This window comes from Apus apus, chromosome 7 (genome assembly GCF_020740795.1).
Source record: "Apus apus isolate bApuApu2 chromosome 7, bApuApu2.pri.cur, whole genome shotgun sequence".
NCBI lineage: Eukaryota > Metazoa > Chordata > Aves > Apodiformes > Apodidae > Apus > Apus apus.
In genome coordinates, this window is record NC_067288.1 from 4,279,807 (window position 1) to 4,306,032 (window position 26,226).

Consider the following 26,226-nt stretch of genomic DNA (forward strand, 5'->3'; position numbering starts at 1 on the left):
CCACTTACCAGCCTTGAATGTCCTCAGCCAAGGTCCCTGGGTGTCCCTCAGCATTTGTCTCCACCCATGTCCTTCATCTCCAGGATCTTCCCCCATTTCCAGGATCTTTCCTCCAGCCAGGATGTCTGGGTCCCTGTCTTCTTTCCCAGACCACTTCTGCTTTCTGGAAACCCTGCTTTTTGGCACCACCTCTTTTTGTGACCCCTCTCACTTGCTTTTCCTCATCTAAGTACTCTGGAACACAGACACACAACACATGACCAGCCTCCAGACTGGCGCTTCTATCTTCCATCTCTTGATGGGAGGATTTGGGACATGCTGCTGCTGTTTAGTCCAGGGTTTATCAAAATTTACAACCAGGACATACCAGTTGCAGGCAGCCAGCTTCTTCCTGAGAGAGAGAGTTCAGAAGTCTCTTGCAGACATTCATCCCACACAGACTTATATGCAATTATCTACCACTTGTTAGCATTCAATTTAAATTATTTTTCACCTACAGTTGTTCAAAGTTTGATTGCCAATATTGTGGCTTCTTCCCTATTAGTAAGGAGCATGATGAACCCATTAACACCTTGTCATTGACAGTGCTATGGGAAACCAGAGCTGTGCAGGACTCCTCCAAAGCTGTTTGCAGGATGAGACACCTGCCCCTCTCCCCATGCTCTCTTCAGAGAGAGAGAAAGGAACTGTCAGGCTAAAACCCTACGTGTAGCTGAAGCCTTAGGAATGGCTACAAACCCTGCAGCAGTGCCAGTTCCCTTGGGGTTCCCACAGCAGCCTGTTCTTGGGCTTCACACAGTGTTTGGGTTATTGAATCATCATCATGCTACAACATCTGTCACCTCTAAAAAGGACATGTCTCTGGGACTTTTAACTTCAGGCCAAAGAGGGAGAGAGGCTGTAGGGCTATAGCTCTTGTGCTCTCTTTTGTTTTGGCAGTGTCTGTTTGTCTGGCCTGGTTGTCTGTGTGCACAATGTAAAAGTATTTTGAGTTCAGGATTCATGGTCAGAGGCGTTTTCTGCTGATGCTGAGCAGAGAAGGAGCTTTCAGCAAGTTTTCTTTGTAATTTTAAATATAAGTTATGTTTGTACCCACTCTTTACTTTTCACAAAATTTTGAGCTTTGTTGAGTATCTGTAATACTGAAATGGTCACAAAGACAATTATTTTTTTTTAAGTATAATTAGAGATGTTCAGTTTGGAGAGCTCTCAATGAGACTTGCTGAATTAAATTATATATTTCTGTCTGTTACTAAAACACTTATTTGCCAGTGACCAGTAGAACAGGATTTTGCTTGTCAACAACTCAGGAATCAAAGGAAATAAATACTCTTTGAGTTACTCTTTTAGCATGGAGTATTTTGTGCAAATGAGCTGTAATGCAACACGTGCCAGCATTTTGTCTTCTTAGACAGAAGAACTGGAAAACTTAGTTATTTACTTTAGGTTTTCTAGTTCTTATTCAAATAAACTGAACTGTGGTAAAGTCTTTTCTTCTTCCCCTGTTCAAGGGCTTTGCATTATTTCTTACCAGTGTAAGCTGCATGGAATCAGCTTCTTGCAAATACACAGTTAGGGACTTATTTAATGTTGTTGGTCAGGAATAGCCCATGAGCTGAGTTCTTTCAAGTGAAAGAGTCGTGCAGGAGTGTGAAATCCTTTAAAATGGATACTACAAAGGTAGAAAACCTTCATACAGTGAAAATAGCCTGGTTCAAACAGAGCTGGGTACGTTTTGCTATTCCAAGCATTTCCTGTAATCTCTTACAAAAAGACAGATATGTTGTTGGCAGAAGTGTCCTGGTTTGGGGCTCTCTCTGGAACTTCACAGGGGATATTGTCCTAGAGCAACAGAATTGTAACGTTTGCTTTGCCTTTTCCTTTCCCAAGGTGCAGGAACTTCACGAGGAAGAAGCACAGTGGGTGAACTACGACGAGGATGAGCTGTGTGTAAAGATGCAGTTGGCAGATGGGATCTTTGAAGCCTTAATCAGAGACACTATTGATGTTCTGAGCCAGATAAATGAGAAACAGCGGAGGTTGCTGCTTGTCTGACAGTGCTGGAAATCAACTTACAGCTGAGTAGCCACTGCATCAGGGACCTGTCTGACTCCTGACAGTGCTCTCCACCCTGCAAGCACTGCTGCTGGACTCCCACGCCTGGAGTTGAAAGGCAGTTCAGATGTGATTAAAGGAACCTGATGTTGCATCTGTTACCGCTCGAGACCTCGCACTGAGTTTATTGTTTGGAACAAGCTGATCCCTCACTCAAAGGTCTGTTGTGGAGAGCTCAAGACTGTTCATGTGCCAGTGCAGTTCTGCCACGGAACTGTCAGCAGCTCTCTGGGGCCCCAGCCTGGGGCTTTGGCATGTTCAGCTTGTGCTCTGAAAGGGTTGGGTTAAGTTGGGATGTTGGCTGCTTTGCTGGAATGGCTGTCAGCCCTCAGTGCTCAACTTCTCTTTAGAAATGTGAGTAACCTGGAGAAGAAACAGTTTGGTCAGGTCTTGGTCACAAATGGAGACTTACCATACTCAACAGTGTTACACTCTTAACACCTCTTCTCCTGCAGCCCTAACAATGTGCGTCCTTTTCTTCTGCTCCAGACCCCATTCAATTCAGTTCTCTGTGAAGCTGGTTTTCCTGTTTCTTCTGGGATGTGGTACCACGAGTGGTGCCAGCCAGTCCAGGGAAATCAGAAAATGTTGCTTTCTGCGTTTGAATAAATAATTCTTGCTGCTTTTCCTATGTAACTTGCTTCAGTTCCGAGGAGGAGCAAGATAAAGGCTGCCTAATGTCAAGGGTGAAAGATGAGCCTCTGGGCAACTTTGCTCCTACCGTGTAGCACTTCTCTTCCTGGAGCACCAGCTGCTCCCAGATAACAGATACTCAGGATTTTCTCAGGCACGAGACATGCAGGAATGGAAAACACTTCCTCACAAAAAGTTGGCCTTCAATCCCTCAGCTTCCTCCCTTGCTGTCATCTAACAAATCGAAGCAGCCGTTGCTCGAACACTTTAGAGAACAGAGTGTATTCACCAAAGAAAGCAGTGTCCAGTGCTTGACTGTCTGCATGTTTTGTGCTTGTGGAGTTTTTTATTTATTTTCAGATAATTTATTAAGTGGGTTATAAGAGAGTGTCCTGTCCAGTTGGCTGCACTGTCTTGTATTTTGAGACAGCTAAACTTGAGAAAGCATCTATTCTGGAAACTTCCAGAGCCCCATATTCTTCACACAAAACCTCCAGCTTCTTGAGACAGATACAGGGAGGGAAGGTAAGAAGAAGCAAACCTCAGTGACCAGAGGTGGGAAGCAAAGGCAGGACTAGGAATGGAGCTTCACGCCTGGTTCTGCGACAATGGAAAGATGAGAGGACTGAGCTGAAAAATGATGTGAAACTTCCCTGCTCTGTTTCCCTCCTTTCCCAAAACTTCTAGACCATGGGCAGCTGTTACATGGTTGATTTGGTGCTGGATTCAACTGCAGTGTCCTTCTGCTGAGTTCTCCTTCCTAACCTGTCTCTCCCATACTTGTGTTTTCCTTGAAGGAAAACAGACAATCTGGGGTCAAACATTGATGCCTTAATAGTGGATGTCCCTGTTTTCTGACCTGGGACAAGACTCAGGGGAGAGTCAGATCCTCCAGACACCTTGGAAGGCAGAAAGACACTTTGAAGCCCTCAGAGGTGCTCCAAAGATGCCACAACCTATGACAGGTGTGGCAGGGACATCTCTACCATTTCTTTCATCTGCTTGATTCTTGGGCTTCCTGCTATGCATACCTCTGCTACTGCTCCACTTTGTTTTCTCTTTTCCACCTGTTTTTTTTTTTTTCCTTAAAAAAAAGCTATCATTGGGATATTTGCATTTTGCACAATGACACACAGCTGGTAATTCTTCAGGGACAGCACTGGGAAATGTTGGATTTGTCAGAAGTCCATGCAAATTCTCAGATGTAGTATTGCCAGCACCTGGCTTGTGAGTTAATGGTGAGCCATATTCATGGGAGTGTAATGAGTAGAAGAACAAGGAGGAGGTTGTGGTGTCTAGGAACACCTCCAACAAGGAACATGCATGTCTGTTCTGCAGTGGTGGCCCTTCTGGCTGGCTAAAATTCAAGTGGTCTTGGTGGAGCATTGTTCAGCTTTTTTCCTAAGTGATTCACTTGTCTATGTAAAATGTCACGATGCTGAACCAGGAAACTCTCAAATGCTTAAGAGAGAAGCAAAATAAAGCTGCTGCATTTAACCAGCATGATGTCACTGATGGGGTCACTGCCTCAGATTCCCTTTCCTGGGTGTATCTTGGATAGCAAAGATTGCTGTTTTTATAGGTATCAATTATGGAAAGAAGGCAGAAACCTGCAACATAAGTTTGTGGCCAGAGTATCAGAGAAACAAAATTAGTTGCCATTCTGTAGATACAGTGGCCAGTGTAGAGAGGGTTGCCCTGCATCCCCCAGGCTTTTTGGCTGCTCTGTGGGGCTGGCATGGCTTCTCTGCTCTGTCCACCAGCAGGGAGAAGCTGGGGACCATTAGAGTTTGTATGTCTGTTGTCTTGCTGGCTTGGGGTAGCACTATTTTAGTACCTTCATGAGAAGTAGTAACTATTTTTACAGCTGTCTGGGCAGAAGGAAGCTGTGTCTAAGAAATGGCTTTGTTCCTTTGCAAACATCACCACCATTTATTTTTGGTAGCAATTCTAGATATGAGCAACCCTAAAAAGACTTGAACGTGCGTGAATTACCTTCTCAATACCTCAAGTGTGTTGAGTTGAGTGTGTACTCAAAACTTGAAGTCTGTTGAGTACTTGGGGACTGATGATTCCTGCGATGCCACGATGGTCTGTCTGAGTCTTGACTGCTAACAAGGAGGCATGGGGAAGCCTGGAGTCTCACAAACAGAGGCTGAATTCTCTATTTCTCTCCTCTCCCCAGCCTTCCCATTCTAAGAACAAGGTGATATTTCTGGGTCCTGGTGATCTTGGTGCAACCACATCAGATGGTTCAAGGCTGAGCCATTTTTCTGAGCCCCACATGCTGTTTGGGGCAGTGGCTGCCATCACTGGGGAGGTGCAGTTCCCTCTTCTGAAGCATGTCTGTGCAAGGTGGGAGAGCCCAGGCTTGTGGAGAAGGAGCACCTCTCACAGCAGGATGCTCCCTGAGCTGAGCTGTGGAGCATCAGTACTTCTGCCTCTCAGAAGTGCCACCTTGCCCCTAAGGTGGAACGAGAGATTGAAAAAAAAATCCCATCTTGTTCACTTTCCTTTCTTGAAAAAGTGGCCTTAGCTTTTTGCAATACTTGAATAAGTGTGTACCTGAAGATCTTCAGTAGCACAGTGATAGAGACCTTTTAAGTGACTATTCCACGAGGAACTAGTTCCAACTTTCATATCCCTTTGCTACCTTAAGAATATTAGGAAAATAAAGTACTTTTCAGCAGAGAAACAGTTGAATCTTACAAGGTATTTAGTGCATCTGAAGTGTTTACAAATCAACTAAAATGGAGAAAAGCATTGAACTTATTTGTAATTTAAATGTTAAAATGCAAAAATATATACAGATGAAAGAGAATACTGTAATTAACCTGCATTTACTAGTTTTTTCCTTGACTTTGCAGAGCCTTTTGATACACATTTGCAAAGCAGCCTTTTGGGGGGCTCAGTCTCCCCCTGTACTGTGTTGTGGAGATGCTGAGAAGAAACCTGTTTACTGTGTATGTGTAAATAACCTGGTAACTTGGTTCTTGGGCCAGTTTCAGCAATGTTCACATCCAGAGCAGCTTTGCACAGTAGACAGACCCAAGGATCTGGGAGGGTTTGGGGTTTTGGTTTTTTTTTTGTAATTAAGAATTGTAAAATAACCAGGGTGGTCCCTGTGTACACCAGTGTAAATATCTTTGGTAACTGAAATGTACTTTAAGAGAACAAAAATCTGTAAATAAACTGATTTATAAATTAATCTCTTTTTTTTCCTGGTTCTTTATAAAATGGAGCTTTATAATTACCCAAATGGTTGCTAAATCTGAAGGTGTCCTGGAGATTTGTCCCTTCTATGTTCCCCTTTCTGTCTGATGCTGTACTTGGGATGCCAATCACAGTCCACAAAATCCAATTAGAGTTGCCTTGATTCTAATAATAATGTTATTAGAATTTCCTTATTGTTAAAGCTGAATGGTGATAAAAGCAAAACCAGAAAACAATTGTTGCAGGAGTGCACAGCATGATCTGCAGGAGAAAAATTACTCCTTACATGTGTTGATTTAAAATATGTTTTAAAAACTCATGGTTTAAGGCATTTTGGGGGGTAGGGGAAAAGAGTATTTTTCATACTAACCAACAGTCTTGGAATGGAATTCTTCAGAGCCTCAGCCTTGTTTCAGATCCCTCAACTAGGCTCCTAAATTGTTACAGCTGCTGTTACCAGCATCAATCACTTCTTCACAGAGGGGGCAAACGTTCCCTGGAAACTTTATGTATTGGTGGAACTTTACTAAAACTTTGCTGGTTTTTTTCCAGAATTAAAAAAAAAATAATAAAAAAGCAAACCACAACAAAAACCAACCCTGCTTTAACAAGTGAAAGGTCCCAGAGCTCTGTAAGAGGACGGTTGAACATGGTGCCAAACCACAGACGTGTGGGCACGTGGTGAACGAGTGGCAGTGAGAAATGTGCAAGACCAAGCATGTTTATCAAGCCTCCTCCTGCAGCCCTTGCTGCTCCTCAACCTCTGCTGTGCTTTGGTGCCATTAATCTCTGTCGTTCCACCCCCCCCCAACAGAAAAGGCTTTGCTTTCCATTGACTACGGGCACCTTCAAAACCCAGCAATGGTCTTTCCAGTTGAGAGGGAGCTGTGTGCCAGCCTGCTCCTCACCACTCCACCTGGGAGAGGTGTGTGCAGCAAGCAGAGGGGACCTGTTGGGACAAAACTGTTGCAAAAGGCTTTGTGCTGTGCTGAAGGGGTTGTTTTGCTTTTCCTCAGCAGAGGTACCTCATCCTGGAGGAAGACTTTCAGCATCGGGAGTTCCACGGTGGAAGCAGCTTGGCTGCGGTCCTAGCGTGCTGTAGGAACAGTCCTCAGCAGAGCTTGCTGGGAGTGCCACCCACAGCCCTCCTGCAGATGGAGGAGCACCTTGCAGCCCTCCGAGCTTGGGTTGAAGCGGCCAAAGCGCAGCGGTGGGTGGGTGGGTGTCCAAAGGGCCGAGACAAAAGAGGTGCTGTGGCTGCTCTGCTCTCATTACCGAGCAGCAGGAGAGCATCCGTGTCACCCCCTTCCTTGCCCTGCAGCAATTTTGCTCCTTGAGTCTTGTGTTTTCAGACAAGAGATCTGCTTGCAGCCACCGGCGTCCATCCCTGGAAGTGGTTTAGAGGGCCTTTCACCCTGAAAAAAAAGATTGATCTGTGTTTTCTCTGGCTGGAACAGTGGGAATGCTGCCACGGCGCTCCGGTGAGTGACACAGCAAACTGCTGCAGTGCTACTGCTGTCCTTGCCCAGGATGCCCAGTAATCAGCTTGATGAAGGCTCTAATTTCCTCATTTGCAGGTCTACCTTGCTTCACTTTGGCACTGCCTGAGCGCCGGTGTTTGTGCAACTCTTCCCAGAACCTCCAGAGCTCAGTTGCCTTTATAACCATTTCACCCGTGGACGTGGTGAAACTCCTGGGTTAGGCAACGGCAGGCAGCTGCCTTCCCAACGGCAGGACTGTTTTTGGTGCCTCCCTTTCCCAGGTGCTACCCGCTCCCAGGTGCCTCCCTGCAGCCATCCCACGTCCCAAAATGCCTGGCGGAGCACTTGAAACGTTGACTCTGCTCCAAGCATCGCTGCTCCCTGCCTCGCACAAGGGCTTCTGCAATGCCCAGGCTCTCATTAGCGCAGCCCTCAGAAGCAAAGGAGCTGGAGGGGGGCTGTTAAACACGGACAGCTCTTCAGGAAGGAGAGGAGGGGAGGGCTGCCCGGCAGCTGGCACCCAGCCCGGAGCACGGGCCGGTGGCGAGCAGGAATGCAGATGAGATGTGATGGAGTTTGAAAGCGTAGGGCACTCTCCAGGATGGGGGGTTGTGGGGGAGGGAAAGGCAAACTGCGGGGGCTGGAAACCGGAGCAGACAAAACCCGTAGCCCCAGACCTGTGCCTCCCTGCCGCCTCCAGAATCCTGCAGGAATCTGGGGAAAAAGGAGGAGAGCAGAGCTGTCACCGGCCAGTAGCTCAACTCAGGAGGGTTGGGCAGGAGTGGGGTTTGGAGGAACATTAACGGCAAAGATGCCTTCTTGTGCCTGCCAAGTCTGCTGCTGTTTGAGGATGGTCTGGAGCAGATCTGGTTGGTTCCTGCTCTGAATGTTTCTCTTGGCTCCAGTTTTCCAGCCCTTTGCTCTGTGTGTGCAAGACCTCCCGTGTCCCTTGGGCTGTGTTCCCTCCCTGCTGCTGGCTTCAGGTGGCTTTCTCTGGCAGGGTGACTTGTCTGTCACCTCCCTTTGAAATCTAGGCTGACTTTTTAGCAGGGCCTATTGCAATAGGATACAGGGTAATGGTTTTAAACTAAAAGAGGGTAGTTTTTAGACTAGATAGAAGGAAAAAAAAGTGTTTACAATGAGGGTGGTGAAACTCTGTCATAGGTTGCCCAGAAAGGTGGTAGATGCCCCAGGCCTGGACACATTCGAAGTCAGGTTGGATGGGGCTCTGGGCAACCTGACCTAGTTGAAGATGTCCCCGTTTACTGCAGGGGGCTTGGACTGAACCTTTAAAGGTCCCTTGCAACCCAGATTCTTGTATGATTCTACAACTTGAACCAGGGTTTTGGCTGTGAGTTTGCTGGAGGTGGAATTAATGCCGGTTCTAAGGGGTGTCCCAGAGATTTCTTTTTTTTCTTTTATTCCAGAAAAATAAAGGAGGCTGCAGGAGATCCTACTGTCTGTGTTGCTTGGCTCAGCAAGGAGGCTGGTCCACTGTCCGTGTCCTGCTTTGTTGCTCTGCAGAGGTGATGGAGCCAGTGCTGTGAGACTGGGCACACCACTCCTTGGTAGGTGAGACCTTGCTTACCCTGCAGGACTGCTGCCCCAGCAAGAGAGGAGAGCTCCGTTCTCATCCGTGTGGTATTCTCAGTTTCATGTGCTGCAATTAAACCATCTGCCAAATAATGATGTGGCAAATCTGGGTGGTGTGGCCTCCTCCAATCTGCTCCTGTAAGCTGGGCAGATGAGCTGGAGTGGAAAACATCTGCTCTGTGCATCCTGGGTCATGCTGATGATATAAGGCTTTAAGTAGATCTTAAAATGTGCAGGTAAAATGGTTCCTATCTAGACATACCAAGGATGGCACCAGTTCCTCCTGGTCCCCCCAGGTCCCTCCAAAAAGGGCAAGGGCAGCATCACTGCTGTCAGTTCAAGCAGGGATGAATCAGCAGAGGGTGAATAGCAGAAAGGGGCTGGAACTGCTGTAGTCTCTCTGCAGACACAAACTATGTGAACTCATTCATCACATCCTGAGAATGCACCCTGAATTTTCTTTTACGTCTGTTGTTATTATTACAGGCTGGTTGGGCTTGAAAGGTAGAAATGAACTATATCTGCCCGAGTCTGGCTTGCCCAGTCAGCAATTTCTGGCTACCATGGGGGCTAGAAGGGGTTTTCCTGGTCTCCATAGGTGTGACCCCAGCATAGCCTGGGCAGGGTGTGGGAAGCTGTTGGGGTTCACATCCCCCCTGTGCATCATTCCCTGTCTTAGCAAAGCCACAGAAGCTGGCAAAGTTCTTGTCTGAAACCATGTCTCAGCAGAGGTGTGACTGGTGTGCCACCAGTGGAAAAGTGCCACCTGGATTGGAGTGTCCCAGCTGAATTCAGCCAGCTGGGATGTCCAGGTGGCACAATGTTCACGCGCTCTCAGGCTGTTGGGAGCTGCTAATCAGGGAAATGGGCTTTTTTTCCTCCTATTTAGGGAAGCACCAGCTTTAGGTGGTGCTGTGCTCCAGATCAGGGAGGGCTTCACTGAGTTCGTCAGTCCATCTCATGAAGGCTGGAGAGAGAGGAAAACTGTTGAGCTTCCTCTGTAGCTGGGATTTCCGAGGTGCTGGCAGGGCAGTTGGGTGCCAGATTTTCTGAGTGTCCTCCAAAATGCCAGTGCCCAGGGATGGGGTTGCCATGATTGTGCCATGAGTCTTGCACCGATGGCGTGTTTTTCTTGGAGTCAGTTCCTGGAATCACACAATTAGGTAGGAACGTGTTCTTTAATTTTCAAGGAAGAAAGTCCATTTCAGGATCTCCCTGTCCCCGAACCTTTGCAGCTAAAGGGATGTGAGAAGGCACCTGCTCAGATTACTCAGCTGTTTGGATCTATTGGTGTTTTGCAGCCAGATTCGTGCTTTTAGCGGTGGACAGGAAAAGCCTTTCCCCAATTTCTGAAGTCTGTTCAGTAGTCCTTGCCAGCACTTCAAGGGTTGAACACATAAAGACCCAGCTGTTCTTTCCATGTCTCCTCTCTAACCCAGCACAGAGGTGACCAGCCTAGCTCTTTGTGAAAATGATTAATTTGGGGTGCATGAAACAAGTTCTGCAGGGCTTAACTTATTTCCGTGAGTTCTTGGTGGCCTTTGAGGCTCTGGGCCTGTTGATGTTGTCCACACCTCATGGACTTCAAGGAGATTCCTGCTGGCTGTTAGTCTGGGAAAGGAGATTTGTGAGTTGATGAGCTTAATGAGCTAAAGCCACTGCTCAGCTACTGCTTGGGGACTTGTGCAGTGCAGGAAAATCTCCAGTGGTCCTTAACCCATTGCCTTGCTCTGGGCAAGCAAAGCACATCTCTTAGTTAGGGGTGCTGAAGGCTTTGCTGTGCAGCTCAGCTGAAGGTTCCTAAAGGTGGACTCTAGGGCTGGCTGGGGGCTCAATAGCTGGGTCCACCCAGCACCTCTGCTTTCCTGCTCACAGGCTCTGCCAGCAGGAAGGGGGTACAAAGCAAGAGAGACAAAAGGCAGGCAGTGCTGGGGGGGCATTTCCAAAGCCTCCCCAGGCTTCTACCACTTCTTGATTGATTTTTTTTAATTCATCTTACTCACAAATCTATCTTCAAATGGGTTGTTTCAAAATCTCTGCTTCCTGTTTGGCTTCCTGTGCCATTTTGCAGCGAAAATCAGGCTCTTCCCAGCTTGAGGCAGAAGAAAAAGTGTCACCTCTTGCTTCGCAGAAGCGTTAAAAAGGCAAAAAAAAAAAAAAAAGGCCATTTGGGCAAGTCCCTGCCTGGAAAACCCCACAGCTTGCTGGTGGAGGAGGCTGTTCCACAGGCAGTGGCAGGGATGGGACGTGCCAGCCTGGCAGCAGGGTCATGGGCAGCGCCTGCAGCCCCGGCCGTTCCCTGGGCAGCCGGAAACAGGAGCATCCCCACCCCGGGGCTTGGGCAGGTGAGCAATGGGGTGGCTCACCTCAAAAGGAGCTGGAGCCCCGGGGTGTGGGCTCTCACCCATCTGCCTTTGGGTTAGATGCTGCTTTTTGCCTCTCAGAAAGGATTCGAGGAATTTGGGCTCCCCAGGAGGCAGGGGGGAGCTGGGTGGGGGAGGATGCTGGCAATTACACTGGTGCTGAGCACCTCTTCTTCACTGTGGTAACCTAACCGTGATAACCCGATCAAGCCCTTCAAAAAAGGACTTTAGCCCAGAGTAAAATAACAGTGGTGACAACCCCTGAGCACTGAGATTTTTGTCTTTAAATCGCTGGATAAAGATCGAGTCATGGCCAGGTCTCTGGCAATAACCAGGGACCACCCTTCAGGGCAGCACCTCTCTCTTCTCTGTTGGATAGCAAGGTGTGATGATCCCTTAAGCATTTAATTACAGCAGGCAGGGCTGCAGCAAACCCATCTTCTGCATCAGCCTGGGCCCACCGAAGCAGCAACCCCACGAGGGTGGTGTCCTGCAGGCTCCATCTCCTGCAGCTGGGATGTCTTAGGGAGACCCATAGCTCCCCCCGAGCTGTGCCCCAAGCCAAGGCCCCTGCCCTCTGCTGCCACGGCAAGGCTGGGCTCTGGCAGGCTCGTTTTTCTAGCATGGCAAGTCTGCCTAAAATACCTAGGTGGGGCCCAACATGGCTAATGGCCTCCCTGGGGACAGAGCCAGCAACCAGTCTTCAACACCAATGGGCACTGCTGGTGCCGGGGGGGGGCTCCCTGCCCTCGAGGGGTGAGGAGGGATGGACTCTGGGGCTGTGTCCACCCCAGCAGTCAGTTGCCAGCCTTGCCCTGGGGCCCTGGGCAACGGGAACCTTCCCGTGGTAGCCAGTGACGTGTGTGTGGTGGGTGTGTGTGTGTGTGTGTGTGTGTGTGTGCGTGAGCCCTGGCACGGCCGGGCTGCTGGGGAGGCTGTGGCCAGACCCGGGGCTGCCTGGGGTGGTGAAGCCGCTTGATTTCTTGGTTGGAGGCGCTGGGATTTCGGGGTTCCTGGCTGGGTATCCCCGTCGGTTGCGCAACCCCCGGCTGGGTTTGGGGGGCGGGGGGCAGAGCCGCCAAGTCTCCCCGTTCCGTAGGGGTGCCCTGGCAGGGGTTGCCTGGCGACAGCGACCTGGGGGCGACCCCACTAGGGGGTGTCCCCACGATGATTGTCACGGCAGCACCGCGGGTTTAGAGCCTGAATCGGCCACCTGCGAGAATTTTATCCTTTTGCACCGGAATCCTTGCAGGGGGGTTGCTTTGACACCCCTCCTCTTTGCTTTAGCAGAACGTTTAGGGGGTGAGGGGGGGCGCTGGGGGTGGGTGCGTTGGCAGGGGGCGCCCGGCAGGGGGCGCCGCGATGCGCGCGGCCGCCGTGGGCGGGTCCGGCCCCGCCCCCCCGGCGGGCGCTAAAGGCGGCGGGAGGCGCCGGGCGGGCCGGCCGGGCCATGTTGCGGTGGCGGGCGCGGGGCAGCGGCGGTGGCGGCAGGGGGGGAGAATGTCGGGGTTGGTCGCTAGGGACCCTGCTGCTGCTGGCCCTGGCGCTGCCCGCCGTGCGGCCCCGCGGGCTGTACTCGGCCGATGACCCGCTGGAGCTGCTGGGGAGCGGGGCGGAGGGGAGGTTGTTGGGCTCTCCCAGCGCTTGGGCGGTCGAGTTCTTCGCCTCCTGGTGCGGGCACTGCGTGCACTTCGCGCCCACGTGGCGGGCCCTGGCGCACGACCTCCAAGGTGAGTGTGTGTGTGTGTGTGTGTGTGTGTGTGTGTGTGTCCCGGCGTCCCTGCCCACCCGCCCCTTCCGCACCCCTGAACCCTCCCTCTGTTCTTGCCCTTGTCCCCCCCGCCCCGTATCCCCATCTGTGTCTTCTCCCCACATCCGTCGTGTCTCTGCCCCTGCATTCTTTCAGCACCCTTAAATCCTCCTGTCTGTTCTCCTGTCGGCACCTCTAAATCCTCCCTCTGCCGCTTCCCCCCATCAGCTTTCCAAAATTCCTCCTGTGTCCTTGTCCCATCCTCCTCCTCTCCATCAGCACCCTTCATCCCCGCTGCGTCCCTGTCCGTTCTCCTTCAGCACTCCTAAATCCTTCCAGTGTCCTTGCCCCCGCCTCTCCTAAATTCCTCCTGCATCCTTGTCTCATCTTCCTCTCTCCATCGTCTCTCTTAAATCCTTCCTGCATCCTCAGCCCTGTCAACCCCCCTGCATCTGCTCTGCATCCTCCCCACCGGCATCCTTCCATCTCCTCAGACTTACCCTCCATCAGCATCCCTAAATCCCCCTCCATCCCTGCCCTCGCCTCCCCAGAGCATCAGCCTGGTGGGAAGGCCCAGGTCCCTGCCCCTGATGCTCAGAACCCCCTGTGATGGCCAGGCCTGGCTTAGCAACATTCCTCAAGCCCCTTATGCTTGGGAGGAGCTCAGCTCCTATCCTGGGGGGTCCTGCTTTTCCCCTCCAGACCCTCCCTCAGCCCTGCTCTTCCCCAGTGCCCACAGGGAAAGGCAGGGCCCTGGGCACTGATCCCAGCTGGTTTGTTTCTGGCTTTGACCTTGGCGCCTGGCTAGTGCCCAGCCCTGCTTAGGGACCCCCACACCCCACTGCCAGGCCCCTTGCCTTGCCCTGCCAGGCCCCTCCTGCCTCCTCCAGCATCCCAGGACACGCACGGCTTCTCCCTGTTATTGCATTAATTGATCTAGCCCAGTGGCAGCCGGGTGAGTCAGGGCACGGGCCGGGCGTCCTGTCCCGTCCCTCCGAGGGGATGCCGTCAGTGCTCCCCGGCAGGGCAGGATGTGAGGAATGGGGTGCATGCCCCGGGCCCTGCTGGGGAATGCCAGGCTCTCCTGGCTCCTCTCCAAAACGGGGTCCCCCCCTGAGGGCTCCCCTCTCTGGCAGCTGCACGGGGTGCTGCTGGAGGCAGGGCAGGGCAGCTGCTCCCGTGCCGCTCGGCATTCTCGCTGCTGTTCCCACGGGTGGATTTTCACAGGAGCAGGCTGGATGGGGAGGATGCCAGGGTGACCCATAGGCACCACGTGCCAGTGAGTCCTGGAGCATGCCTGGCTCCTGCCAGCGGGGCTCAGCACTGGCCTTCCTGTGTCCTGTGCCACTGGTGCTGGGGCAGCTCACCTGCCCTGTCACCTGCGACACCAGACAGTCCCAACGTGTCCCTGCCTGTGGCAGGTTCCTGTAGGCTCCATCCATGTGCCAGTACTGTTTCCCTCCCTGTCCTGCTTGAAGGAGAGTCTGGGTGTTCTCCGGATTGTGTCCTTTATCTTAAAAGGAGCCATTTCAGAGCTTTCTATCTCCATTTTGCTGTTGTTTTTTTGCTGTTGGTTTTCCAAGCTGCTTGAAATTCATCTCTGCCCACTCTTCTTTATCATCTCTGTTTTGCCCCAGGCACCCGCTGGTGCTCCCCAGGGAGGCAGTGGTGGAGAGAGGCAGCAGGGGAGTGGATGCTTGGCACCTGGACAGGCTCAGCCACTGGTTTTGGGCTGTTCCCTCTTTGGTTAACAACCGTGCCCTCAATCTGGGGTGAGACGAGCTGGAGCCCGTGTTCCCAGCTCTCCCCCAGCCATGGTTAGCCATCCCTCCCCTTCTCCCGGCGGCCTCTTTCCTCTGGGGCAGAGGCTGGGCAGGCTGAACCAGCCAGGCAGGCAGCCGGGGGCAGAGCTGCCTGTTCTCAGGTGCTGGCCAGGGCAGGGCGTGCAAAGCCTGGTCCCGCCTCGCACGGCATTTACGGGGCTCCTGCTGCCACAAAAGTAGGGCAAGGGACCCCAGCATGGACCGGGGCTTTGGGTACTGGGGGCTTGGAAGCCACCAGTTGGTCTCCTGCCAGGGGCGAGATGAGATTTCAGGGCTGGAAGGGAGTGCACTGATGAGATCCTCGCAGTGGTTTTGGGGAGCAGGATGGGTTTTGTGGTCTGGCAGGGGCCGAGTGGTGCTGCTGACACATCCTCTGTCCCCACAGAGTGGAGGCCTGCAGTGGTGCTGGCAGCCATCGACTGCGCCGATGAGGCCAACCAGCAAGTGTGTGCCGAGTTTGGGATAACCGGCTTCCCCACGCTGAAGGTGAGGGCTGTGCACGCCAGGCGTCTGCCTGGTTTCCCTGGGCTTTGCCTTTTGGCCTCTGCCTCTCTTGCTTAATCAGACGGACAGCGCTGTTGCACAGAAGTGTTTCCTTTGGGGCTCTGCAGGCTGGAGCTGTTTCACCCTTCCCTAAAGCGTAACTGCAGCCGGCGCAACTGCTGGGTGATGTAGCAACAAGGAGGGGGGGAAACCCCAAACGCTGCTTTGTGGTGAAATGGAGAGGCTGGATCTCTCCTGGGATGAGGGGGAGTCCAAAGCCTGAATGGGGAAAGGCTGCTGGAGGCAGAGAGTGGTTGCGGGGGCAGGTTTTGGAGGAGGGCACAGAGATGCTGCAGGAGGCTGCACGGGGCTCGTCTGGGAGCCCCGTGTGGTGGCTGGTGAGGTGCTGTCCCTCCTGGGCCTGTGCCCAGCCCCTTAGCTACGTCAATATGCTGGATCCTAGCCCTTCCCGCTGAAAACGGGGCCTCAGTCCAACACAAGCAATAAAGCCAAGGCATTCCAGGTGCAGGCAGTGAAAGCCAGGATCACCTTGAGACGGAACAAGGGGGATAAGGGTTTCATCAGGTATGCGACCTCGGCCCAAGGTGGGGTCAGATTTGAGGGTTTGCCAGCCAGGTGGGCTTTTGTCCCAGCCCTGCCTTGGGGTCTCATCAAGGACCGACAAGCCTGAGCTCCCACTGCTCATGGGACACTGACCAAATCACCTCCTGGAGCAGGGAGTCGTGCTGATGTGGCAGCGCCAAGAAGACACATGCTTTGCATCCCCTGCCCCCAGCAAACACCTTTTGCAAACAGCCCGTGCTCCCAGCCCAGCCTGCAAAGCAAACACCTGTCTGATGCAACCTGGTTTTGTTGCTCTGGCTGTGCCATAACACTGGAGACACCGGAGGAGAGGGGCAAAAAGCCCCTTTTGCTGCTTTGTGAGAGCCCTGGAACGAAGACACAGCAGTTTGCAGGACCCAGAAGGTCCTGGCAGCCTCTCTTGGAGCCCTGGAGATGCCTGCCCCACTGCCTGACAGTGCTCAGCCCTTGGCTGAACATGGTTCCCAGCCCAAGTCTGGATCCCTCCCCTCCAGGAATTTCCTGCAAGACCAGGAGCTCCCTCTGTGATGTCTGGTGTCAGTCAGAGTGCTGTACCATTGTGGGGAAACTGAGGCAGAGCCAGTTCGGGGGAGGGGGGGCCTCTACCTGCTGGGCTACACTGCCTCCCTGTCCCACTGCAAATATTCTCACTTCAGTTTCCCCTTCTGTTTGTTTTTTTTCCCCCTTTCAGTTCTTCAGAGCTTTTAGCAAGAAGGCCGAGGATGGAATAAGGATTACCAGTGAGTATCAGAGCTGGGGGGGGGATGTGGATTTTTACCCCAGGTGTGAATGTCCCTGCTGCCCACACCCCCCCATGTGCTGGAACCTTGGGGAGCCCAGGGGGGAACAGCTTGGAGTGGCTCAACCCGTGGGGCCAGCTTCCCCAGGAGTGACCCCTTGGCCTCCTGTCACCCCGCAGATCCCAGCGCCACCGTCGAGGAGCTGCGCCATGAAATCATCACCCACCTCGAGCAGAGCCAGGACGCCTGGCCACCCGCCTGTCCTCCCTTGGAGCCAGCCAGGTAGCTACGTGAGCGAGGTGGGGTGGCTCTGGTGGCCTTCGTCCCGTGGAGGGCAGGTTTCTGGGAAAATCCTAAGCCAAAAAATGGACACGGAGCAACCGCTGCATCACCCACGTTGCCGGGAGACGCGGGTGACCTGGCCGTTTACGTGGCCCGGATGAGACAGACCACATTGTTGCCATCTCCTAACGAACCTGCTCATCAGCCTTAATTAGAGCAAGCAGTGCCTGGGCTGGGGACGTGGCAGCGCCATGCTGTTCCAAGTGAGGCCACTGCCATTAGCAGCTTTTTCCTGCCCTGAGAAAGGGGTTTTCTTCATTTGGTACAAGTTTGTTGGGGTCTGAATTGTCTTTGCTGGATACAGGCCGTTGTTCCGCTCTCCCAGGGGGAACACCTGGCTTTCCCAAATTGATGGTTGAGCTGGGCACGTGCTTCAGATCTCCTGTGCCTCCATGTCCTAGCTGAAAAAACAATAGCCCTGTTTCAAGTTCATTGCTGTTTTTTTCCCCTGGGTGAGCATGCACGTCCCTCCTGCCCTGCCCGTGCTTTGTTTTCTGCCTCCTTGGTCAACCCTGATGGGTTTTCTCAAGGCTTGTGAACTGGAGCAGAAAATTGAGCTGGAAACTGCAGCAGGGTGGAATTACCTGCTCAGTGGGGCTGAACCCCCACTGGCATCCCCTGCTGAATCCCAGCGGATGAGGCCTGAGCTCCTTTGGGGCACGGAGAGCAGACCATCCAGCTGATGGCTGATGCTGCCATCCTCTTCTCTTTTGCAGTGCAGAAGAGATTCGGACCTTCTTCCAGAGGAACAAAGACCAGTACCTGGCATTGATCTTTGAGAAGAGTGACTCCTTTGTGGGCAGAGAGGTGGGTACAGCTGCGTTTGTCCCCCATTTCTCTTGAAGCCCATGTTCCCAGTGCCTGATAACTCCTGGGTGCCTTTGGCAGGGAAGCCCATCATCCTCCCTGGTTGGCTCGCACGCTGCTTTGCAGATGCAAAGTGTTCTACTAAATAGCTAAGCAGCCCTGTCCTGTGCGCACCCCTCACCTAACCTCGGGGCTGCTGGACTTGCAGGTGGCACTGGACATGCTGCAGTATGAGAACGTGGCAGTGAGGAGGGTGTTGAGCAGCGAGGAGGAGCTCGTGGAGAAGTTTGGCGTCACCACCTTCCCCTCTGCCTACCTGCTCCTCCGCAATGGCTCCTTCTCGCGCCTGCCCGTGTGAGTGCGAGACCCGTGGGGTGGAGGGTGGGTCTGGGGACCCTGGTGGGCACCAGATGGGGCTGCCAGCCCTGCCTGCGGCTGGCAAAAGGGAACATGGCTTTTTGGTCTCCTTTGCTTCCTCCCGGCAGCTGTCTGGGAGGGAAGAGGGTCTTTCTCATGTCTTCTCCTTCCTCACAGGCACGTGGAGGCACGCTCCTTCTATACCTACTACCTGCGCACGCTCTCTGGTGTCACCCGTGGCTCCTACAAGCTGAACACAACCAATGACACTTCCAGTGACACCACCCTGGCCCAGCCCAGGCGTGCTGACCGGTCAGGACCCTCCCTTCATCGTTCTGGGGCTGCGGGAGGCCAGGGCTGGCATGAGGAGGAGGGGCTGTGGGCAACGTGGGTGGACAACAGGCTGGGACCATGCCTGTTCCCTGGGGAAACCCCCTTATCATGGCTGGGGGGTTGCTCTTTAACGAGACGTCATGCTGTGCTGCCCTCCCCAGCTCCAAGCTGTACATGGCTGACCTGGAATCCACGCTGCACTACTCGCTGCGGGTGGAGGCTCTCCGTGCTGCCGTGCTGTCAGGGGACCAGCTGGCTGCCTTCAAGTGCTACGTGGCCACGCTGGTGAAGGTGAGGAGCTTTGGGTGTGGGGAGAGGAACTGCCCGTGCCTCCCCGTAGCTATTTATAAGGTGAAATGCAAGTGCAAGGTGCAGGCCACCATGTCCCAGTGCTCGCAGGTAGCGAAGCGTGGCTATCTTGGACACAAGCCCTGTGCTCAGCATGTCCTGCAGCTGCTGTGGAGCTGTTCCCATCCCTGTGCAGCTCCAAACTCAGTCCAGAGTCCCAACAGGAGCAAAGAGTGGGTGCCGGAGAGTTTCAGATGAGGCCTGGGGTGCAGGTATTGGAGGGCAGAGCAGGCTCGGTGCTGGCAGGAGGTGTCATGTCCAGGCAGGTCTTTCCAGAAGAGATGCTGTCACCCGCTGGGGTGGCAGAGGTGATCAGAGGGGTTTGTAACTGATTGCCTGACTTGGATGCTTGGGGAGCTGATCTCTGCAGGCTCCTTGAACAGTCTGGGAAAAGGACTCCTCCTCTGAGTCAGGCTCTGGAAGAGCCTAATTTATGGTCTCCTTTTTAATTCTTTTGCTTGATGAAACCGAAGCGTGTGGGAGCTTTGAGCCAGCAGAAGCAGGGCAGTTTCATTTCCTGGTGCAGAAGCCACTGCTGCAACAAATCTTCAGTCCTCGAGTCAAAGCTTTGCGTGGCTTTTCCTCTGCTTGCCCCCAGCTCTCCTTGCTGTTTTTCCTTTTAATGAGACCCACAGGGTTACGGAAATAAATCCCCCATCACATCAGCTCCCTGGCCAAGGGCGTGAGCTGGCTAGGGTGGTAGGGAACAGCAGTGGTTTTATTTAATCAGATTTTAATTATTCCTGCAAACCTCCCCCTTGCTCACCGAGCTCAGGATTTGGCAAGAAGGCTCTGGGTGGGTGCTGGGGTTTCCCTGAGGATGCTGAGCCAGTGCTGCCGTTTCTGTGCTCATCCACAGGACGGAGCAGCATCCCCAGGATTTGCTGCCAGCCCGGCCTCATGCTCAGAGCTCAGCCAGACTTAACTGTTGCCTTCCCAAGAGGTGTTTAAGGCACAGAAAGTGTGTGTGGGGGAAATATAAAAATCTTCACCTGGAATGAAGTGGTGCCTGGAAAGCAGGGCACAGCATGGCAAAGCCTCCTGTGGAGGGAGCCAGGGCTGCGGTTTTGCAGCAGAAACATCAGGTAGCAGATGAGTTAATTCCCCTGTGAATTTGGGGCTTTTGATATGATTTCCCCGTGGGCCCGGAGAGAGCAGCTCCAGACTTAGCAAAGTGCTCCTCCCAGTGGGTTGGTCCAATCGGTCCCTCTCTGTGCCTGTCCTCTGTCTGTCGGGGGCCCGAGCTGGCTGCTGCCCCCTCTCTCCCTGCAGCTGCTAATCGGCTTTGTGCTGACTTATGGTCAGAGTGGCTGTTTGCCTCCCTCAGACAGGGCCGAGGGTCAGAGCCTGAACACACACATGGGCGACCCTTGCCACCATGGGGGGGATCCGCCCTGGCCCCCAGCCCCTCGGGGACAGCCACCAAAACCTTGCTGGGACCACGCTGCCCTCAGGCACGTGCTGCTGGCGAGGACGCTGGTGCTGCCCGCTGCCTGGCCTGGTGAGCTGGGGGTCTGCCCTGCTGCTCACAGGGGTGACCTGGGTTTCCTCACCCCTCTCCTCCCTCTGCAGTACTTCCCCGGGCGCCCCTGCGTGCAGACCTACCTGCGGTCACTGGATGGCTGGCTGAGGAACTGGACAGAGCCTGAGCTGCCCCGCAACACCTTGAAGGAGGCCATGAAGAATAACAGAAATGTAAGGCATCCATGGGGACCCTGGCCCCCACTCTTCTCTCCTCCCCCGCTGCCTCTTTTCCCCTAGCCCACGTTATCTGCCAGCTCCATCACATATTGTTCATCTGACCTCCAGGCTTCCAACCCTGCCGTGCTCCCCACCAACGTGACCTGGGTGGGCTGCCAGGGCAGTGAACCCCACTTCCGTGGCTACCCCTGCGGGCTCTGGACCGTCTTCCACCTGCTGACCGTCCAGGCTGCCCAGAGTGGCCCCGACAAAGGTATTGGCATCGCCGAGGGGGGTTCAGATCTTGGGGAAGCAGTGTCCAGACAGGTTGTGACACAGGCAGGGATGCTGCCTGTGGGCAAAGGTGGGTCTCATCTCAAGGAGGCCTGGGGGAGCACAAGAGCTACAGAGTTGGGGTGTGGGGCTGCCCCCTCAGCCGTGGGACTGGGGCGGTGGCACTGCAGGGTCTGGATTCACCTTTCCATTGCCCCTAATACTCTGTGTCCCCCCAGAGCTGCCTCTGGAAGTGCTGGGTACCATGCGTTGCTACGTCCGGAACTTCTTTGGCTGCCAGGAGTGTGCCGAGCACTTTGAGGCCATGGCAGCCAAGTCCATGGACCAGGTGGTGGGCCGGGAGGAGGCTGTCTTCTGGCTCTGGTCCCACCACAACAAGGTCAACGCTCGCCTGGCAGGTAAGGGGGACAGCGTGGAAGGCAGCCTGGGGTTCCTTCCTGAGGGAGAAGGAGAGGCAAGGTGGAGGAGCATCCCCTCTCACGGATGGAGCTGGAAATAGCTGCATTAGGGTGCAGCAGTGGGGACACCCCCTTGTCATCGTCCCCCATCACAGGGACAGCAGCTGGTCACGCAGCATCAGACCACCCCAGAGACGCAGTCTGGTTTTACATGCTCCCTGCAGAGAGCTTCCCAAAGCTGCCATGTGCCCTCGGAGGACCCTTCCTTCCGAGGCAGCTTCTCCAAATGCCCCCATCTCCAGCTGCTGGATGCTCTGGCGTGTTTATGTCCATACAGGGGGAGGGCTGCGTTGCCTGTCCCCTCTAACCACCTTGCTGGCTCTGCTTCCTGCAGGAGGTGACACAGAGGACCCCAAGTTCCCCAAGCTGCAGTGGCCTCCTCCGGACATGTGTCCCCAGTGCCACAAGGAGGAGCGGGGGTTGCACGTCTGGGATGAGCCTGCCGTGTTCGCCTTCCTCAAGGCACACTTCTCCCCGGCCAACATCTACCTCGACTATGTTGAGGCTGACCCCATCCCCGTGGCCAGGGAGGGGACAGACACCAGGCTGGGCACCGAGAACCCACGAGAGGCAAGGGACAAGGAAGAGGAGGACAAGGAGACGGAGGGTGAGATGAGAGCTCCAGGGCGACTGGGTTCCCCTGAGCCCCGGCGCCCCAGCATCGTGCGGCTGAACCCCAAGCTGCGGGAGGTGGGCGAGGACATCGTGGACCTGGACTCCTTCAGCGAGCAGCACTTCAAGAGCCAGGCACTGCGGGCAGCAGCCGGCCGGCGCCGGCGGATCAGCAAGCGGGACACCATCGCCCTGCCTCGGGATGCTGGCGTGCGCTGGGAACACCGGAGGGCTCCTTCTGTCCTGATCCGGGAGGAGGAGGAGGAGGGTGTGCAGAGGAGCCCCTGGCTGCGGGTGCTTGGCTTGGGATTCTCCCGCCTGGATGTCAGTCTCTGTGTTGCCCTGTATTTCCTCTCCTCCATGTGCCTGCTGGGCATGTACACCTTCTTCCGTCTCCGCACCCGCGCCCGGAAAGGCCGTCCTGGCTTCCCCATGGCCTGAGAGTGGCTGCGGTGGGTGGGGGGGACTCTTTTTGTCCCCCGGTGGAAGGGAGGGGTTGGTGCATCCCCCCCTCTGCTCGCAACAGTCACCTCACCCAGGGTGCGTGGGAGGAAAGTTGGGGGGGCTGTCCCTTGTATGTCTGAGCATCCGCTCCTCGGGTCACGGTGCCACGTCCTCGGGTGTGGGGGATCTGGGACACTGACAGCAGTTTGTGTCTCAGCACCTGGCTGCCCTCGGGAGCTGGACTGGTTTCAAACTGGGAAGCTCAGGCCCATGCTGGGGAAACAGCTGTTTGGGGGTCAAACCACTAGTGGGGCCAGGAGGGTGGGGTTTTAGCCCTCCCCCCACAAAAAAAAAAAGAAAGTGGGCCTTGCTGGGCAAGGGGGTGCAGTTGTGGGTTGAGCTACATTTTGTTTGTCCCCCTCTTTGAGATGTGGACCTGCCCCTCACCCCCCCCCAGCCCTTACCTTTCCTTGCCCCCTCCCTGTGCTGTTGTTGCTCTCTGCTTGTCTTAGTGGAATAAATTATTTTTGCCGACGCCAGCCCTGCTGTGTTGGCTGGTCCCTGCCGTGCAGACACCAGGGCAGCTGTCCCCACTCCCACCTCCCCCTTCACCCCGGCAAGAGCACTGGTTTGGCCTAAATCCTTTCCATATTTTAAGTTGTTATTATTTGTACGTTTTTCTCCTGCTTTTTGCTCCTGGGTGCACCCACGGCCAGCTGTGTCCTCCCCCCTCCATAGAGCTGGCGTGTCCCCATGGTTGGGGTGGCTCGTGGTTTGTCCTCAAGCAAGGGTGATGGGGAGGGAGCCTGGGGGAATTGGAAGCTGCTGGAAAAAAAGTTGGCTTGAGCCATGGAGCTGCACTTTGGTGCCACAGTCCAGAGCTGGGAGACACACGTGAGCATCCCCTGGGGACCCGGGACTTCTGCGGGCACAGACCCCCTGCCCCTGATTCTGTCTGCCCTTTTATCCTTGTTAGGAATCATTAAGGAAAATGGTTGTTTTCCAGAGCCAGGGCTAGGGCCATCTGCTCTGCCGGCGCTGCCTAAATCCCCCTGTAACAAATTCATTGGGATTACACTGCCCTCCCCTAATCCCAGCCCTTCCCCCCCACGCGGGGGATTTAAAAGGATTAAAGCCCGGCCGATAATAAACTTTATTAAGGGGGAGGGGGGGTGTCAATCCGATTTGGAGCCTTTTTCTTGATATCTTCACTTTGCCCAGGTGGGAGGCAAGGGCCAATGGGATGGGGAAGGAGGGCAGCTGGCTCTGCTGCTGCCCAGGTGCCCGGAGCTCTGGCTTCTCTGACCATTCCTCTCACCCGCCCTTGAATAAACTCCTTTGCTCTATCTTTCCTTCTCTTTTTTTGCTGTCTCTGGATGGTCACACCCCCACGTGATGTGGGATTGGTAGCCCCTGCCAGTGTTGGACTACTTGGCCTTGGCCATATCCCTTAGCTGAGTCCTCGACAGTCTCATCCCAGCATGGGGTGGGGACACGACGACCCACCCCCTAGCCGGGTGCTGGTCCTGCCCACCGTGCGGTGATGGATGGGGTCTCAAGGCTGCAGCCCTGCTGCCTCCTTCTCCTTGATTTCCCTGGGGGCTTTATCCTCAACATCAGTACCGCCCCCCCCCCCCTCACCTCTGTGCACCCCCAGCTGTTCCCATGCAGGGGATGGAAGGCTTGTGAGGAGGGACTCTACCCCCAGCCCCAAAATATCCTAGCGGGGCTGCTAGAGCTGGGGTCAGGCCGGGGGATGTGCTGGGGAGGGATGTGGTAGGTGGCTGTATCAGGGAGGTGCGCTGGGGGGGTGCAGGGGATTAGGGCTGGGGAGATGGGTGCTGCCAGAGGAGGGGTTAGCAGGCAGCCACAGGCAGGGCTGCCCAGATTAGCACCCCCGACAGGCCCCGCCGAGCAGATTTGCAGGGCCGGGGGAGCTCAAGCTGCTGTGCTCGCAGGAAAGAAGAGAGTCCAGTAAATAGACTTTCCGTAATCCTGTTTGGTGCAGTCCCAATCCTCCCGGCTCTGGCTCTCCCAGGCTGTGGCACTGGGGTCTCCTCCCCCCAGCCCCTGGGGAACCCCAATGCTGGGCACAAACGCGGGCAGGGGTGCAGGAAGCGGTGCAGTCAGGAGGCTGCTGCGGGGCTCCGTGCTACCCGGGGGTGTCCACCATGCTGTGTGCCCCCCGGGATGGTGACTTGGGGACAGTCCCTCACCCCAGCCCTGGCACAGGGCTTGGAGCATCAGACTGTACCATGGCCATGTTCACAGGTAGGATGGGCTATCCCAGGCTCCAAGCCCCCCACCCCGAGCTGCCCTCCCCCGTGGGGGTTACCCCTCCCCAGCACAGCCCTGTGAGCTGGGGCATCCCCAGGGCTAATTACCCAAATGGCCACAGGCTGGCGCGAGCCGGCCGCTCTCCCCTAATACAATTTACCCTCAAGTGCAATTTAATTTTCTGCGAGGCCGGTGGCCGGCCCCCCGCACCCCCCGCACACCCAGCCACCTTCCCACCCCTTTGGCACTCCCTCCCTCTCTCCTCTCCCCTCTTCCCTTTCCCTTCTTGGTGTGGGCAAGAGCCTTTCTCCTCCGGCATCTCCCCCCCGTCCCCCTGCACTCGGGCCGTAAAATCACCAGGGGTTCGCTTGACATCAATTAATTTTCAATTACGATTAGCAACGCCCCGCTCGGCAGCGCCTGCGAGGGGACAGGTTTTTCTCCAGCCGCTGGTGAGTACCCGGGGCTCGCGGTGCTTCTTGTCCTTGCTCCAGGCCACCCCTGGCCAGTGAGGATGTGCGGGAAGGAGTCACAGGTCGTTATTGGGGTGATGAAGACGTGGGGAGCTGTGGGGGTTTGGGGTGATGTGGCTGGTGCTGCCTGGTGGGGAAGTGGCTCCCTGCCAAAGGGTGGCTGTGGCAGCTTTTGCCCTGTAAGGATGTTTCTCCCTCCCCCTCCTCCCACTTTGGGCTGGGGGAATTTGTTTTGTCACATAAAGGACATGCTGGGAGCAGGGCTGAGACCTGGGAAACTCGCTGCATGTGTGGTATGAAGCCTTGCTGTTGGCTGAGCTCCCCTGGCACTTCCAAGCTCACTGGGGCTTTGCTGGTAGGGGGACACGGCTGGTCTCAACTCCCCAGGCATGGGCCAACTGTGGGTTTTCCTTGCAAACCCCAGTTCCACCTTGAAACATCCCCATCGAACACGGGAACAGTGCACTAATGTCCCTGTGGGTCACACAGTGTCCTCGGTGTCCCCAGCTCCCATGTGCCCATGGCTGGGGAGGCTGGGTCCAGGTCTTGGCAAAGGGTCTTTACTTGGGGTTTTTTTAATTATGAATTAGTAATGACCCCACTCAACTCAGGGTTTTGTGTTATTGCGTCGTGCTGATGGTGTCTTCCTCAGGCTGCAGGGCCAGAGGGAGTTCAGGTGATGTGGAGGAGGGAGCAGGGCATCTGTGTGGGGCCAGAATCCCCCCAAAACTGCCCTAGGAATACAACTCTGAAAATGGGGGCACTCACCCTTTTGCAGGCTGGTCCCCAGTGATCCTTTGGGATGGAAAAGAAAGCCTGAGGGGGAGGTTTTCACACCCATCACATATAAGCCCTGCTCCTAGGACCCAGCAGCATCTTGGGGTGGCATGAAGGGGGTTTGCTGGACCAGTAGTTTGTGCTCACCTTGATCACCCTCTCCTCCCTGCACTCTAGGGTGTGCTGGGGAAAACAAACCCTTAAGAGACCAAAAAACACCCTCGAAG

The 26,226-nt window shown here is 54.6% G+C and overlaps 2 protein-coding genes across 10 annotated transcripts in view; both read left to right on the forward strand.

Moving 5' to 3' along the window:
- Positions 1–5,956, forward strand: part of CEP350 (centrosomal protein 350) — a 78,353-nt gene extending 72,397 nt beyond the window's left edge. For all 9 annotated transcript variants that reach the window (XM_051624681.1, XM_051624689.1, XM_051624685.1 and 6 more), the window contains one exon: positions 1,891–5,956. In XM_051624681.1, the coding sequence (XP_051480641.1) occupies positions 1,891–2,055 (165 nt within the window). In that variant the 3' untranslated portion in view covers positions 2,056–5,956. The remainder of the gene's footprint in view (positions 1–1,890) is intronic.
- Positions 5,957–12,848: 6,892 nt separating this feature from the next.
- On the forward strand, positions 12,849–23,818 carry QSOX1 (quiescin sulfhydryl oxidase 1). Its single transcript, XM_051625146.1, has 12 exons — positions 12,849–13,128; positions 15,357–15,457; positions 16,749–16,797; positions 16,977–17,079; positions 17,856–17,946; positions 18,155–18,300; positions 18,481–18,615; positions 18,798–18,927; positions 20,557–20,679; positions 20,794–20,938; positions 21,177–21,356; positions 21,751–23,818. Exons 1-12 carry the CDS (start codon positions 12,849–12,851, stop codon positions 22,467–22,469), a joined length of 2,202 nt encoding a protein of 733 aa, XP_051481106.1. The 3' UTR covers positions 22,470–23,818.
- Positions 23,819–26,226: the final 2,408 nt, after the last annotated feature.